The following is a 16,786-nucleotide window of genomic DNA, read 5'->3' as shown; positions in this document are numbered from 1 at the left end:
TAATCTCTATGTTGCACCCACAACTTACCAAAACAAACCACAAGGGTGTTGTGCTATTGGTTTAAGCTTAGATTGCAAAGGTCAAAACTGTCACGAAGTCCCAGGTTCGAATACAAAAAAGAATAAGAATCCTCTTGTGGTTACGAAGGTTCAAATGCGGTGACTTTGGGGTATCTACGAAGCGGGTGGTCGTCTTGGGATTAGTTGGCTCGCATAGCAGGTTGAATGTCCAGGTTAATAAAAAATAGTTTTCAAGAACAAAACGTTTCGGTCGCGGTTCGATGTCCCTCCCTCTGTCATCCATTCTCTTTCTTCCCTTTTTTGGACAAATCTTGTTTCACACGTGAAACAATCTCGTTCGTTCTATACACATATATTGTTTCACATACAAAATTGATTGTTACGACTTTTAACATTTCTCGAATTTCGTTTGAGTTTGGACCAAAGAAAAAAAAGTGAAATCCACCAAAAGTTTAGGGATTTTGTTTGTAGCTCACTCATTATTTCATGAAAAGAATAAAAACAAAAAATCAAATAAAATGTCACGATCAAGATTCAAGTTGAAATAGATCGTCTTTAAAAAGGGATGATGCTTAACGAAATCTTATTCAATTCCCTTTTTAATCCTTGAAAACAAAACCCTCATTACATCCTTTGAATTTGAACTCCTTTCCTAACTTCTAAGCTACTCATTTAAATATCCCCATGAACAATGACCCTTTCTCTTTATAATACAACTCCTAAAACCCATTCTCAATGTCTTCATTCAACCAATCACCATCTTTCTCTCTGAAAAGAGCTTTCTGAATCATCTTCGTTTAGGGTTTTTGTTCAATTTCACTTCCTTTTTGGTGGGTTTTGAGATTGAAGATTTGGGTTCGCACATTTTGGGGATTTCTTGGATTTCTTTCTGCTGCTACAATGGAGGAGAAATATGAGCCATTGAAAGAGCTTGGTTCTGGGAATTTTGGGGTTGCAAGGCTGGTTAGAGATAAGAAGACTAAAGAGCTGTTTGCAGTCAAATACATTGAAAGAGGGAAAAAGGTAATTTCTTTGATGGATAATGCATAATCTGTTTGATGTTTTACTGTTTTTTGTGGGAATTGCTTGATGGGTTTTGTTTGATTTTATGTTTCAAGGTTATTATAGCTTTTGATTAGGATTCCTTTGTTCTTTTTTGCTGAAATGGATGATCAAGATTTAAGGATAAATATTTTCTTTAATTTTGTTGTGTTGTCTTCACTGATTGATGGTTCACATTGTTGAGTCAACTCTCTTTGTTCCTAAGTTTGAGCTCAGATTTTGGTGTTATGTTATAGAATTAACAGCAAAGTTTGGTAAAGATGGAACTTTTTTTTGTAGACTAGGGTTTGACCATCCTCAAGTCAACCAAATTTCAAGATTTTGAGCTTTCTTCCTTGAGCAAATTTCAAGATTTTGAGCTTTCTTCCTTGAGAATACATGGAACCTATTAGAAGATTGTCTAAAAAGAGCTTCGAGAGGGGAGGTTGCAACATATATCGAGGATAATAGGTCCAAATCTAGCCAAAGTGGGGCTATAACAAGCCCCTACTAATGGAGGTTAGACAGGCATAGATTGTTCTAGAGTGTGGAGAGGGGACTAGAGCCCTGCAAATTGCCCCACTTGTCGAGTCCATAGATTGGTAGACCTTGACTCTAATACCATTTGAGAATCTATAAAACTCTGTTAGATTTCTCTTCAAAAAAGCCCTAAAAGAGAGAAGGGAGTTTACAACATATATTGAGGATAATTGGTTCAAGTCTAGCCGAAGCAAGACTCTAGCACGCTCCCTCCAATGGAGGCTAGACCGGCACAGGTTGTTCTAGAGGGTGGAGAGAGGACTAGACGACTACAGATTGCCCTTGTTTTCGACTCCCTAGAGTGGTAGATTGCACTCTTTGATGATTTTAAATCCCATTTTAGAAATTCAGTAACTTGGAGATGATCAAGTAAGAAATATGCAAATCGGTAACTATAAAGATTGATTTTTAGATCACAGGTAGGTTAAGTGTCATCCATTTTGTTTCTAGTCGATTTAGGTAAACAAAGAAGTCTGGCTCCATGTGATTGAACTCAAACTAGCAATTTTGAATGTAAACCATCTCATTATTTCCATTTCAATAAGAATTTTCGACCGAAAACGTTGTTTTCTTGTTTCAGATTGATGAAAATGTTCAGAGGGAAATCATTAACCACAGATCGTTAAGGCATCCAAACATCGTCAGGTTCAAGGAGGTAAGTTTCAACTTCTAGCTTGTGTAAGCCATTATAGCAATAATGGACTAAAACTAATACAACAATGAAGACCTGTGAAAATACGTGCACAAGATCCCTTCAGGAGAGAAAGGAATGTTCCAACATATATCAAGAGGAAATGGTCCAAGTCTAGCTGATGTTGGACTCCAACATGGCCCCATCCAACAGAGGCTACACGGGCACAAATTGTCCCAAAGTGTCGAGTCTCTAGAATGATAGACCTTGGCTCAATGGCTCTGATACCATGTGGAATCCTACATGATCATAAACTTTATAGAAAAGTTGTGCTATTATGTAGAAAACTTCATAAATAAAACATGTTGCGAACTTAAAGCACGTTGTTCTTGAAATCCCAATAATGCAGGTGTCGTTAACTCGGACACATTTGGCTATAGTCATGGAATATGCAGCTGGTGGTGAACTCTTTAGTAAGATCACCAGTGCTGGCCGATTTAGTGAAGACGAGGTTTGCACACATTTCTAACTTCATCATCTTCAGTTCCTTCCAAATTTCTGGTGCAAAATAGCTGCCAATCTGCAAGAACTACAGTTGGGAAATCTTTTTCTTGAATACAGGCTCGGTTTTTCTTCCAACAACTTATATCCGGAGTCAGCTACTGCCATTCCATGGTAAAACAAACACAATATCTTTATAGCAACGCGGATTATGAGAACCGCTACTTACATTATTCTTTCTCTAATTTCAGGAAATTTGTCACAGGGATCTGAAACTAGAGAACACTCTTCTTGACGGGAGTCCAAGTCCCCGGCTCAAAATATGCGATTTTGGTTATTCAAAGGTTCAATAAAACTCAAAATGTCATCTTTTCAAGTAAAGTTTGCATCTTTATTTGTTTCCGTTGTTCGGTTCTTTATTTGGTGGTTTGTTTTGGGCAGTCTGGTTTATTGCACTCGCAACCAAAATCAACAGTTGGAACACCAGCTTACATCGCCCCTGAGGTCCTATCTCGGAAAGAATATGATGGAAAGGTATTTCAGTTTTGCGTTGTTAAATATGATTATCGTGTAATTAAAGTTTTAATCTTTTTCCGTGATAAGATTGTAAATCTTGTGGGTTAGATTGCAGATGTTTGGTCATGTGGGGTGACTCTGTATGTTATGTTGGTTGGAGCTTACCCTTTTGAGGATCCTGAAGATCCTAGGAATTTTCGTAAAACGATCGGGGTGAGATCCTTTGATTTTCGGGGCAAATCTAATACTTTCAATCGAGGACCTTCACAGTCGAACTTATTCTTTAATCGAGCACTTGTGACCTTAAGATGATAATATCATATTACCCTTGTAGAACCGTACATATTTTGAGAATTTGAGAACCAACTATTTATGTTTTATTCATCATGAATGTCGTGATAGATATTCACGATGAAAATGCATGATATTCATGATTATTCATGACGAATAATACATGATATTCTTGATTCTTCATGGTTATTCATGGTTATTCATGATTAATAATACATGAAATAGTTGGTCTCCAGGTTCTCAAAATATTTATGGTTCTCATTTGAACTTTCCTCGAACCTTACGAGACTCTAAAAATTAAAATCTTTGTTGTTTTTGGTAGAGAATCGTGAGCGTTCAGTACTCGATACCTGATTATGTGCGTGTTTCTGCCGACTGTAGACACCTTCTGTCTCATGTCTTCGTGGCAAACCCCTCCAAGGTACCTCCTTTTTCGAAAATATGTTCCTCTTTGTGTCACATTACTTCTATAATCGAATACCTGTGGGATAGTTGAATCTTGGTAACTGAAGTTTTCAAACTGTTGGTTAAGAGGATCACGATAGCGGAAATCAAGAAACATCCATGGTTTCTGAAGAACATGCCGAAAGAGCTGGTTGAAGGGGAGAAAACAAACTACGAGAATGGCAGCGGTGACCAATCGCTGCAAAGTGTTGATCAAATCAACCGGATCATACAGGAGGCGAAGGTTCCCAGTGAAGGTTCCACCACGACGGGTGGGCAGGTGGAGATTGGTGGATCGATGGATCCTGATGAGGAGGACTTCGACTTGGAGAACGAGATCGATGACAGCGGAGATCATTCGGGCCAAATTTGAGGATCTTTCTGATCACAAATGGCTTTTGAAATGTACCAAGTTTGTGTAGATTATATTCGCATAAGATCCCAGACTCATGTGTAATGTAACAATCAAGTTTTGCATTTCAAGTCTTGAGTTCAACATGAATCCACATTCTGTTTATTTAATCGTTTTACGGTTACGGATTTTCTATAATTTCTTTAAAATAGAGAAGTAAAAATTAAAATCTCAAAAAAGTTATATTTATATTTTGAACATTTTAATATTTATTATATTATTAAAAAAATTTTGACGTAATATACTTTTTAAAAAAATTATATAAAATATTTAATCTTATTAGTGGGTATGAACAAAATATTTATCTCTCCGTACTTAAGTTTTAGAAAATTCTTTAAATTTGAAGTTTTTTTTTATTTCAAAGAATAATATAGAGAATCTGCTGAAATAATATAAAAAACAAAAACCTCATTTTCTCTAGTTAAAAAATCTGTTGAAGTAAAACAAAAAACAAAAACCTCATTTTCTCTATTTTAGAAATTCTGTCAAAGATGCTCTAACATTTGGTTTATAGAATGCTTTGTTAAGGAATGAAATACGTGAGATGAATTTAAATCAAAGAAATTTGGAATAAAACTGAATCTGATTTGATCACTTGTTTGGTTGATAGAGAATTTCCTACTCCTAGGTATAACGAATTTTCTTGGTTTTCATGCAAGGGTTTAGAATTTTATGTTTGTTTGGTTTGTGCGATTTTGATGAAATTATTCAATTTTTTATAAATAAAAATAAATTATAATTAAAAGATCATTTCAAGACAAACGTTTTTAACATATTTTAAAATATTATTACAAACAAATGCTATAACATACCTGAAATACCAACTACCCCATAAGAACCAACCAAGGGATCAGAATAGAAGCCAATTCCAAATTCTACCAAGTCCCACAAACATGCAATGTTTTTAGAAACTAATTCCAAATTCCACATCCAATGGTAAATACAAGAACAATTCTAGCCAATTAAGCCCGCACAAGAAAGAGTGTTTTGTCTACTAACTTGTGTCAATCTAATTTCACACCAAACATGTTGATCTGATCGCATGAACACTAAGTGGCCATTCACCAAATGTCTAGCCGATAAACGCAGAGTACCCTACTAGATGAACATGACAAGAACTGAGCATTTTACCTGGTAAGAGCAATGGCAAAAACCAATAGTCTTACCCGATAAGTGATTTTGACAACTTTTATCCAATTAGCAATTACCAGGTAAATTATTACATACAATGTACTTTTGATTGAATAAATTTCTTTACCTGGTGATGTAATTAAATCTTACTGGAAAACATTTACCAGGTAAGTGTTTAGTAAATGACCCCTAAATTCAACATTTAGGTTTCTCCACCACCATTCATTGCATTAAAACAACAATGTTGACTGAATGGGGATTAAGGCTGACGATTATGGTATAAAGAACGTCTGAGCAAACTTTTGCATAAAATTAGAAGTCAAAAAGCATGATAAAGCTTTATATGGCTTCAAAATATACAGCAAATCCTCAAAGACATACAACTACAAAATTGCACATCTAATTCAAGGAGAAAAACACATCACTAACGTCTCGAAACAGAAAGTTTAACGTCTGGGTTGTAAAAAAGAGAATAATTAAGTAACTCTTTCAGGCACCAATTACCTCAGTTGCTTCTGGTACCTCCTCCTCTGCAGGCCTCTCCATCTTAACACCAACATCTTCTGAATAATCTCCATGAACCTACACATCAAAAAAGTTGAAAATAAATTAGAATGAAATGTTGGATCACATGCACCAAACTTTAAAACCAGATGATGGGAATAGCAATGGAAAATGGGTTCGACTGCAAATGTAATTTGAATTTTCTTTCAAAAACCTAATAATCGTAAAATATGAGCTCAAATAAGATAGCTTGCCTCCATTAATTTGCCAAGATCAAACTTGGGCGCCTTCAAGATCTTAACTTTGCGAATAAAGACATTCTGTAGAGGGTAGATGCTGGATGTAGCCTTCTCAATCTCTCTGCCAATTGACTCCGGGATGAACTTTTGCACCAGTTCTTTCAGGTCACAAGATTGTGCCTGGTTTACCATTATCTCCCTCATTTTGCGACGAATCTAAGAAATTGAAAAGAAGAAGGGTGGTGAATTCGTTACAGTGAGCAGGAATAACAATTATCAAATGCAAGTTAGATCCATGAAACCCAATGGCTGACACTCCAACCATATTTAAGTATAATTTCCTTTCGATAAAAATTGCTTTCTTTTGGCAAAATATAAGAATATTGAAGCATTTTGATTGCAATTTCTCAAATATAATCCATCAAGAATAGAAATTAACCAACATGTTCAGCAAGTAATCAGCAAAGCAGCTATAGTGACAAGAAAAAATAATGTTAAATTCTAGATATTTACCTGTCGAATCTGGCTAGATTGTGCATAACAGGTCCTTTTCACCTGGTTGGCACGCTTCTTGGTAAAGCCAATGCAGAACATCCTCAAAGTGTAGCTGTCTGTGGTTTTCACATCAACATGGGCCTCAATCAAAGATTGCCATTTCTTCACAAGAGATCTCAATTTGTCGGTAGTGAAGTCCATGCCCTATAAAAGAAAATCAAATGAATCTGAATATGGAGAAATGATCATAGGAAAGAAATGAAAATGTGTGTTCACACTTCACACATTGTATCATACCCAAAAGTTGGTCAAAACGTTCTTCCCTTGAACATCCTCAGCTCTCAAGCGGATCTTCCTGTAGGCATGATCCTCATCATTTTGGAGGTCAGCCAAAGATATCTCAAACACACGATGTTTGAGACCTTCTGAAGCAATCTGACAACAAAAAATATTACTTACAATTTCTATTGCCTTAGCCCACACATATGGATATATATATATATATATGAAGTGTCAAAACCTTTGAAAGCCTTAAGGTTTTTATGGTTTTAGAGTGTCCAAGAGAAACATTTGTTTCAAAATGAGGCAAACAAAGAGCACTTGGAGAGGCCAGAATCAGTAAATTTTTCAAGAAGATGAATTCCTAGAACTGCATTTTCTCAAGAAAATATAAAGTCTCGTGGGCACTTGAAGGGGCCAGAATCACTAAAAATTTCAAGAAAATGGATTCATAAAACTGCATTTTCTCAAGGAAATATGAAGTCCTATTAGAACTTGAAGGGGCCAAAATCAATAATTTTTCAAGAAAATGGATTCCTAAACTGCATTTTCTAAAAAAAATTCGAAGTCCCATACAAACTTGAAGGGTCCGTAATTTATATACTTCTAAAAAATCTCCGCAGACTATTGACCAAGAAAACGGAGCAAATTGCAGTCCCACTAAATTGTATAGAACTGCTTGTTCTATAAAATTAAATGTATTCATATGATTATGAAACAGATAGTAGTGCTTTTGACATTACAAGTAGTAAATAAATGCATACATGTGTCGGGATGTATCAGAGTACCCAAAAATCATGACTTCGACCAAATTGACTCAACTATAATAATTTCCCAATAAAATTAAATCAGAAAATGGTCCAAAACCATCTGAACACCTAAACCCCGATTTCTAAACGTCAAATTTGAGCTCACTAAAATCAGTTTACCTATAACTTACTAATGAGAAATAAAAAGCACATCTTAAAAAACAATGAGAACAATAACTTACCTTTGTACCCTGAGTACGTGTAACAAGGGTTTTGCCAACATTCCTAGTGCTGAACAGAGATGGCGCTTTGATATCATACCAATCCTTCTTCGAAAACGGATCGGCTCTGTTTAATATGCAAATTTTAGAAATCAAAAATACGAAATTATAAAAAACATAAACAAATCAACGGAAAAAATCTCATTAAATCGTAGAAAACAGAAACAAAAACTAACGCTTTCTTCTTTCCACCCTTCTTTCCCTTGGAAATCCGCTTGTTCTTTCTGCAAGATTGAACAAATACATGAACAAATCATTCATCAAGAATGCATGCAGAAAGAGAAATCAAATAGAGTGAGTGAGAGAGAGAGAGAGAGAGTACCCAACAGCCATGGTGAATCGAGAGTATTGCGCGAAAGGGGATAGAAAGAGGGAGAGATATGAGGCTGCGGAGCAGATCAATTTAAACACTGCTGTTTGGTAGCATCAAAAACCCTAATTTCAGCAGGGGATATGTTGCATTTTTACCCCCTTAAATTTCAACTTTTGTTTATTAACGGACGGTTTTTCTTTTTACTTTTGGAAAAGTTTCACTAATCACCTTTATCTTTTGTTTTATACATGAAATGCCCCTTAAACAAAAATATGCATTCGACAACCACCAATAACACGTAATTTTGGGTGAAATGACCCTCAACAAAAATGTTCCTTGTAACAACCGTCAATATCATGTCATGTTTCAATTATAGAACCGGAATAAACATAAAACAAAAAGTGAATTATGTAAATCGTCTATGAGGTTTGCTGAAACTCGATTAGAAGTCATTCATGTTCTGGTTTGGTACTTGACACCCCGGGATTTAATCTCTTACCCCTATGCTCACTTTCACTAACTTTCACTTAATGCGGTTTGTTAACCCCCCCCCCCCCCCCCCAATAGGATTTGAGGGCAATTTTGTCATTTTTTAAAGCCTGTGTGAGTAGCATTTGTGTTCCACCCTTTAAACTAATTTTGATGAACCCTGCTATATAATAGTCCATACGAATTCCCAAAACCTAGCACCCATAGCTCTATAGAGTGCCAACATGTTCGTCTCTTCGTCTTTAATAGCATCTGCAATGTGGCAGCTTCGAGTCATACGAGCAAATCAATGTCTAGGAGCTTTATGATAAGCTTAAAGTTGTGTCATAAGCTCTTTTTCACCTTTATAGTGACAACCTTGTGTGTTGACGTTTTTCCAACCTATGTACAGTAAACTCCCCCTATGATAATTAGCTTCCAAATCTTTTATCATGGGATGTTTACAAAGATGTTTGGTAAAGTCTAGATTATAGGTTAGGTAAAGTTGTTTGATTTGGTTGATTGTGATGAACATGTGCGTGAGATAAATTTCATGATCAAGATCCTAGATACAAGGATAGATATCATATGTTCTACCATTTTAATGGTGCTACTCACGAGTAGGGGTGTGTAGAAAAATCAACCAATCCAATTAGAATCGATTGATTCAACTATTACCGACCGACCATAATTGAATCGGACCGGATTGAAAATTTCAACATCCAATTTGGATCGGTCAGTTCTTGAATGGCAGTCCATAACCGACCAAAAATGAACAACTTCCAATTAATCATCCGATGACCATCTAGTTATCCATCCAACCATTATCTAACTATCATTCAATTGATTTATTATCAAATTGCTTAAAACGGAACTTGTTTTTGTGTGAGGTTTTGAATTTTTAACTCCCCCTATGTTGGTTTTAACATATATTAAAGGTTATTAATTAATTTGTATTATTGTCGGAGAATTGGATTGAATTAACACACTTGATGAATCTAATCTTATCGGATCATCCATTTGGATATCCAATAAAATATTTAATGGATGGAACCGAACCGTTCCAATCATCAATTGGATTGGATTGGATCGGTTATCCAACTTTAATCGGATCAGATCATTTGACAAAATCTAACATCCAATGAATGATTAGACCGGTTCGGTTCCCCTCACATATAATGGATGTCAACTAATGAGCAAGCCTACTCATGAGGGCTTTAGATGAGATGACAAAATTGTCGTCACTTGCTATGCACGCGGGGACTTGAACGAACCTTGTTAGACGAAAGTTAGCGGGAGGGACCACGAGGGCATGAACGGACACATATTTTTTCTCAAACGTTGACACCATTTGACTATAAGAAAAGAATATAGTAATATATGGTGGAACACAACAAATTTACACTACAACGGAGAAAAGAAATGGTGGCAGGTGCCACCACTGGCACTACTTGGGTCTGTCCCTGCATGAGGGTAATAAAAATTAAACCTTCGGGTATTTCATACCAAATTAGAACAGTAATGGTTTTTGGTAGAGTTTCAATACATCTCTGATGAGACAATTTGTTTAACTCGCTCTAATATAAAATAGTTGAAGTCAAAACTAAAAAAAAAAACATTCCAAATGAATGTGATGAAATGGTTTATAAGTTGGATTTGATTATCGTGGATAACTAATTCTAGAGTAAATTACAAAATTTGTCTCGATGCTTATTAAATTTTTTGTATTGGGTCCCCCAAACAAAATAATTACATACATAGTCCTCATGGTTTTACTTTTGTTATGGATTGGGTCCCCTGCACTAGCTCCACTAACTGACACTTCATTAAGTCAGGGGTAATATCGCCTTTTTACATATTTCTTTTATTATTTTTAATTATACTTGTTATATATTTAGTATTTATATAAAAGTATATCTAGAAAATGTTCATCGTCTTATATCAGTCCCCTTGTTTCCGGCATTGATGACCCTTCTCGCGGTCGCAGGCACCTCTAGCTTTTCGACAGCATTTGCCACCAGCAACTTCCCTCTCTTTGGCCACATGTTTCCGTTCATCATCTGTCCAGCACCTTTAGTTTTCTGGCCACCACAAAACCCCTCACCGTTCATCATTCGTCCTCTTCACCATTAATCACCATAAAACGCAAACAACAATGGCCACCACAACAACATTGTGAGAATATCTCCATGGAAGCTAATGGCCACCGCTTTTGAGACTCAAGCTCCATCAAACCCAATGATCACCATTGTTCAAACTCCATCTCCATCAAACCTATGTTAAAACCTCAAATCTCCGTCGTTTTCAAGTTTGCTTTTGTGTGTGCGTTTAAGAACGTTCCTGTTCTTTTTCGGTGCACTCACTTTATATCTTTGACACATAAGGAATGATGCGGCAAACGATGAACATCGACAAGGTTCTTTTCGCCAGACATTGACTCTTCTACCTCTAGAAAAGATTAAGATGAAGTTTGTTGAATCTTTGGTTGAAGGAAACAATCGAAAATCAACGAGAATCAAAGATTATTCCAGCTCCATATTCTTCTTGTTGGATATTATACACTCGATCCTTTTTTTTTTGCTATTAGTTAGGTTTTTTTTAGGAGAACCTACATTGCAGATCATGTGTAGGTGGGGTTTTTTTCTTGTCCTCTGTCTGTGTAATGGCTATAAAAAGCCTATAGTTTGCTTTCAATAATAATGTGAGAATTTAGCAAATTCATTAACTCTTCGCACTTTTCTATGATTTTTTTTGGGTTTGGATAAGGGTTTTGTATTTTAAGATTTGGGTATGGTTTTTTGACATGGAATTGATTTTAGGGCTTTTGTGGGTGGCCGAAAAGACGACCGATGTTGTGGGTCACCATCGGAGAAAGGAGGGTTTGCCGGAGGACATGATTGGAACGTTGACGAGGAATGACGTCAAATCCACAACAATCTACTTGGATTCACATTTAAACTTTAACATGATATAAATCAGTACTTGAAATTAAATTATTATTATCTCAATGGCTTGGTGTTGTTGAGTACTTATGTTTGATGCTTTTAATTCACAACTTCTACTGTATGAATCTTTGTATGCTTTAAGTATTATGTTCTATTTACAAGGTTTGAACAATAATAACAATATACATACTTGGTTATATTAGAAGTCTTCAGGTTTGATTTTGGTTGGTTGTTATTGTAATTTCTAGTGACAAAAACTCCTAACCGAAACCTTTCACTTTCTCCGACAACCCTCTTTGCTTCGATGGAGGTCGCCATTGTGGTGGGGAGGTCAAACCGAGAAGAACTGATGGGGAAGGAGGCAAGTCAGCCTGTTGTTATATGTATGTGTAAACGGATATCAATTGAGGTTGCCATTGTGGCTTGGAGCCGTTGAAGACGATGAAGGGGGTTAGGGGAGGATGACGGAGATCAAGGTCTAGGGGAAGGTGTGGACTGATGGGAAGTACCAGATTGCAAGACGAGTTTGTGAATATGATATATATTGTACATTTTTATTTTGTTTTTAAAGAAAAAAAAATGATAATATTACCCCTAACCTAATAAAGCAACTTTTAGTGGGGTTAGGTTGAGAGACCAAATCCATAACAAAAATGAAACTACGGTGATCATATATGTAATTATTTTCTTCCAAGAACCTAATCCAAAATTTTCAATAACCATAGAAACGACTTTTAATAGAATTAAAAAAAAAAAACGTGTTATAGTTGTATGTTTCCAAAATCAATAAAAATCGTCTTAAAACACCGTTTGAATTATTATACATCACATTTTCTACGTTAACCATTAAATTGAGTCTTGAATTGAGTCGGTGATAACTAAATCTTGATCTTTTCCATTTGAAGTTTAAACACAATTTGTCATTGATTATGAATTTCTATTACTAAAAAAGGATCAAATTGCTTTAGAGCAAACATGTCATGAGGAACCCATAAAGCTTTCATTGACCAAAGATCGTGTTAGGTTCTTGAGATTCCTTTTTCCCATCACAAAACTACAGTCTACAACAAATCTAATGGAAACAGCCAAAATCGTGCTTTAATTTTCTTTTATTTCTGAACATATATGTATTATGTAATCATTTTTGGATCAGTATCTTCCATGTCTCTGCATATACTCCCCAAATTTTCTACATTTGAATCTGTTTTACGTAGAAATAGAGTTGTTTTCAAGTTTTTGGTCAAACGTGTTATCGACGTCCTCCAAATTTACACCAACCCTACAATTAAAACCCAAATTATTTGAAATATTTGCAGGGTTTTGTTCGTCAGTGATCAAACCCTAATGGGTCGAAGGCAGATCGACTCTGAACCAACGCGTTGGGTCTCACTGACCCTCCTTTTGATGGGCCTTTTCTCTTGCTCCCTTGTCTATATGTTCATGACTGCGGTTTTGAGACCCAATGAAAACAGCAATTTTTCGTCAATCTCAGAAGCTGAATCTCTAAAACTGGAAGAAAATGAAGGTGGGTGTTGTAGAGGGATCGATAACTTTGAGTTGTGGGGTGCTGCTGTGAAGTGGGGTTCGGATTTCAAGTTCAATTCGTCAATTGAATGTTGTGAAGCTTGTAAGACTATGTGTAATGGTAACGATGGGCCTTGTTTGTGCGATTCTTGGGTGTTTTGTGGGAATCCTGATGCCTGTGGGTCAAAATTGGGCGAGGTGAGTTGAAATTTTGACCTTCGATCTTTGACTTTTTTTAGAATTATTGATCAAATTCAATTGTGATTCTGTTATATAAGCATCATGTTCTTTTTCATTTCCAGCAATTGAATTTGAGATTGTGTGTGTGGTTATTGATCTTAACACATGTGGGTTAGGATATGTATGATCCAGTTCACTGTTAGATTCAGTTTTATCCATAATATGAATCTTGATTAGGTTAGGATAACTCAAGATAAAGTCATGGTTTTCGAGCGGTTTTTGATGTAAATTGTTGTGTGATTTCTGAATTATTTCGCTGGATTCGATTTATAACGAGACTTGAGTAGCATCATATAAGGTGAAATGAAAAGGTTGAAATGTTAAATGGCCTGACAAAATGAAGCAGTTAAGACTTCAATCTTCTCATTGTTATGGTTGGAGAAATGAAGATGTGCCTGTGGGTTTTTTTATTTAATTGATTTTAAGAGAAATGTGATGGGATCTATGAAGGTAAACGGGGTACACGAATATGACATGAATGTCAATGTTGATACTTGCATAGAGGCATGTTCAAATGAGAACCATAAAATATTTTGACAATTTGGGAACCATATGTTCATGATGAATGCGGTGATATGATATTCATGATGAATAACATTCACGGGGTTATTATCCATTTCACGGGTCCTCAAAATATTTATGGTTCACATTTGAATTTCCCCTGATTGCATAATCTTTGAAAGTAATCGTCAAACTTTCTTGTCACAGTGTTGGTTGAAGAAACAAAAGGATCCTTTGTCTCCGGATAAGCGAGAAGGAGGAGACAACATATGGACTTCTGGCCTTATATACGGAAAAGGGGAGGTAATCTAACACACTATTGTAGGATATAGCACCAGCTAATGTGTATGGAGTCCGTTCCCAAAAGGGTAAATAGGTCATTTGCCAGTACATGAAAACGTCTATCGGTCGTATGCCCAGTTCTTGTGTTTGTGCATTCACCATTTCGGTTTGTACAGCTCCTGATTTTCCATGGATTCTTGTGGTACAAAATGCAAGAATTCTGGAATTTTGACTTTTGATGTCAAATTTATGAATTCTCAATTCCGAAATTGATAAGAAATCTTTTACATCTTGATAACCAAAATATTTCCCCGTGTAGCATTTCTTTTAAGTTCAATGTGGGAATGAATCTTTCTGCGAAAATTTCAAAGAATTCGAATCCACATTTTGGAGTTTAAAACATTCCATTTGACTTCAAAGTCAAACGTGCCTCTCATATCTTCTTGCTCAAAGCAATAAAGATTTTCAACTTTGGCTCTCGTTTTACGCCTACTTACATCTTAATGCTACAACACAAATTCGATTATGTGTGTATCTTTTTCATTTTTCTCATTGCAGGGGATCGTGAAATTGGAAACGAGATATGGTACTCTTCACATAAAAGTAAGTGGAAACTATAAAACCTTCCAATTTTTCATGTTTACAACTGTGACTTTGTAGGTCTTATATTGATGTTACGGTGAATTCATCATCGATGATGCTGCTCATAAGTTCATAACTTGAAATTCATATAGATATTTATGTTGGAATTTTGTTATGTTTGATCTCAACAGTCAAAAGGCTATGTTTAGCTGATAAGCTGGTTACGTTTGGTAAAAACTTGCTCAGATGACAATGTGAAATTACCTAAAAGGAGATGGTTTTTTGGTGATTTGTGTAAAGAATAAGGGGTATAAAAAAGGGGGGGAAAGCTTCGGGTGCTTATTGAAAAGCTATCTGGTTTAATGCAGCTTCTCCCCGATTGTGCTCCACGTTCAGTTATGTACATTCTTGAGTTGTTGACGATGCGTCATTGTGCGGGTTGCCAGTTTTATCGAGCCGAAGGTCGTGGTCAGTCCTGGGACTCTAAAGGAAATCACTTGAAATCTGTAAGATTTCTCGAACCCTCTTTCGAAATGCTTCACGTGTCCTCTTATATTTGAGAAAAGCTTTCTTGGCAAGTAAAAATGTTATTTTTCGCTGTTTTTCTGTGTTATAACGATATGGAAACATCGGTTATGATCTGTAACCTCTTTCTCAGGCGTCTTTTGGACCTCCGTTTGCTTTGATTCAAGGAACACTTGAAGCCGAAGGAGTTCCGTTTAAGAAAATACCGACGGAAGAATGTCCGATCATTGAAAGGGGTTCAGTTGCATGGATCGGTTCCGGCCCAGAATTCTTTATCAGCCTAGCGAATCACGAAGAGTGGAAAAAGACGTACACGGTTTTCGGATATGTTCTTCCTGAAGACATGGCAATCGCCGAGAAAATTGCGACGCTTCGCACGATACCAGATGTTTGGAACAACATTAACGTGTCGGTATTGGAAAAGCCAGTATCCTTCTCGTTTAAAAGGATTAACAAAGTTTCGATTGAGACTTAGGTTGTTTACGTTAAAAGTTTTTATCATTTTGAGATCGAATCTATGGCTTCGTATTAAATAGAAGCGTCTTCCGTTTCGAGCTTTGTTCGAAAGCGAAAACTTTTTTCATTTATAGTTTTTGATTGATTTATGGAAGGGAATCGGTTAACCATAATACGGTATGGTTCCTATTAAACGGAAGAAACGTTTCATGCTTAAGGATAGTTACATGAAGGGTTGTTTTGGTGCAAACCTCCAACATAAAGGGCTACTTTCACTATCAACAAAATGCTTAAGGGGTCATTTTTGTTACCGGCACAATACCTCAAGGACTTTTCCAAAAATAGATGCATAAGGATAACTTTTGGACATAACAGATATCATTGTTTCACTTTTGACAGTATTTTTATGTGGAATAAGCGTGTTCTATCCACACTTCATTAATCAAGATGGAGCAAACCTACATTTTACTAATATAACCTTAAAATAAAATTTAAATTATCTTCTAAAATATTAAACATGCCTCTCTTGTTATATTTTAGTTATTTTTTAAAATTTTAATTATTATATTATATACTCTTTCAACTTTAATTTTTTTTTTGAAATATATAATATTTTATATACCGCAAATGCAATAAATAAATTCACACATTCTCCCCATCTATGGTGAGGTTTGAACCTCTGGCCTCCTAAGATGTCAAAAGCTACGATACCACTAGGATAAAGGCCCTCTGGTTTCAGCTTTAATTTTATTGTTTCTCAAGACATTATTTTTATGCAATATCTATATTTTGATCAATTTATGTATTTTATTATTATATTTATAATGGAAAATAATATAAAACATGTATTAAATAAAAATTGCAAACTACATACA

General features: G+C 35.7%; 3 protein-coding genes across 3 annotated transcripts; 2 read left to right on the top strand and 1 right to left on the bottom strand.

Moving 5' to 3' along the window:
* The first annotated feature begins 656 nt into the window (after positions 1-656).
* LOC112527262 (serine/threonine-protein kinase SAPK3-like) lies at positions 657-4,507 on the top strand. Its single transcript, XM_025137785.1, has 9 exons — positions 657-1,044; positions 2,183-2,257; positions 2,643-2,744; positions 2,855-2,908; positions 2,986-3,078; positions 3,176-3,268; positions 3,359-3,463; positions 3,864-3,962; positions 4,074-4,507. Exons 1-9 carry the CDS (start codon positions 922-924, stop codon positions 4,356-4,358), a joined length of 1,029 nt encoding a protein of 342 aa, XP_024993553.1. The 5' UTR covers positions 657-921; the 3' UTR covers positions 4,359-4,507.
* A 1,303-nt stretch (positions 4,508-5,810) lies between these two features.
* Positions 5,811-8,510, bottom strand: LOC112528043 (40S ribosomal protein S3a). Its single transcript, XM_025138932.1, has 7 exons — positions 8,398-8,510; positions 8,252-8,299; positions 8,037-8,142; positions 7,064-7,201; positions 6,785-6,970; positions 6,287-6,487; positions 5,811-6,110 (listed from the first exon to the last, which is right to left on the bottom strand). The coding sequence occupies exons 1-7, from the start codon at positions 8,406-8,408 to the stop codon at positions 6,018-6,020; spliced, it is 783 nt and encodes a 260-aa protein (XP_024994700.1). The 5' UTR covers positions 8,409-8,510; the 3' UTR covers positions 5,811-6,017.
* A 4,267-nt stretch (positions 8,511-12,777) lies between these two features.
* On the top strand, positions 12,778-16,084 carry LOC112527686. Its single transcript, XM_025138452.1, has 6 exons — positions 12,778-12,824; positions 13,118-13,523; positions 14,274-14,369; positions 14,907-14,951; positions 15,299-15,436; positions 15,589-16,084. The coding sequence occupies exons 2-6, from the start codon at positions 13,146-13,148 to the stop codon at positions 15,928-15,930; spliced, it is 999 nt and encodes a 332-aa protein (XP_024994220.1). The 5' UTR covers positions 12,778-12,824; positions 13,118-13,145; the 3' UTR covers positions 15,931-16,084.
* The last annotated feature ends 702 nt before the right edge of the window (positions 16,085-16,786 follow it).

The sequence above is a fragment of the Cynara cardunculus genome, assembly GCF_001531365.2.
Source record: "Cynara cardunculus var. scolymus isolate 2C chromosome LG 15, CcrdV1, whole genome shotgun sequence".
NCBI lineage: Eukaryota > Viridiplantae > Streptophyta > Magnoliopsida > Asterales > Asteraceae > Cynara > Cynara cardunculus.
This window is presented reverse-complemented; position numbering and strand designations above follow the sequence as displayed.

Bases quoted from the DNA above. Each gene is read 5' to 3' on its own strand.
- LOC112527262 (XM_025137785.1), top strand. From the start codon at position 922: ATGGAGGAGAAATATGAGCCATTGAAAGAGCTTGGTTCTGGGAATTTT. The intron at 2,745-2,854 runs GTTTGCACACAT...TCTTGAATACAG, and splicing joins GCCGATTTAGTGAAGACGAG to GCTCGGTTTTTCTTCCAACA. The intron at 3,079-3,175 runs GTTCAATAAAAC...TGTTTTGGGCAG, and splicing joins GCGATTTTGGTTATTCAAAG to TCTGGTTTATTGCACTCGCA.
- LOC112528043 (XM_025138932.1), bottom strand. The intron at 6,488-6,784 runs GTAAATATCTAG...TCAATTTCTTAG, and splicing joins AATCTAGCCAGATTCGACAG to ATTCGTCGCAAAATGAGGGA. The intron at 6,111-6,286 runs GCAAGCTATCTT...TTTGATGTGTAG, and splicing joins ATCTTGGCAAATTAATGGAG to GTTCATGGAGATTATTCAGA.
- LOC112527686 (XM_025138452.1), top strand. From the start codon at position 13,146: ATGGGTCGAAGGCAGATCGACTCTGAACCAACGCGTTGGGTCTCACTG. The intron at 14,370-14,906 runs GTAATCTAACAC...TTCTCATTGCAG, and splicing joins TTATATACGGAAAAGGGGAG to GGGATCGTGAAATTGGAAAC. The intron at 15,437-15,588 runs GTAAGATTTCTC...CCTCTTTCTCAG, and splicing joins AAGGAAATCACTTGAAATCT to GCGTCTTTTGGACCTCCGTT.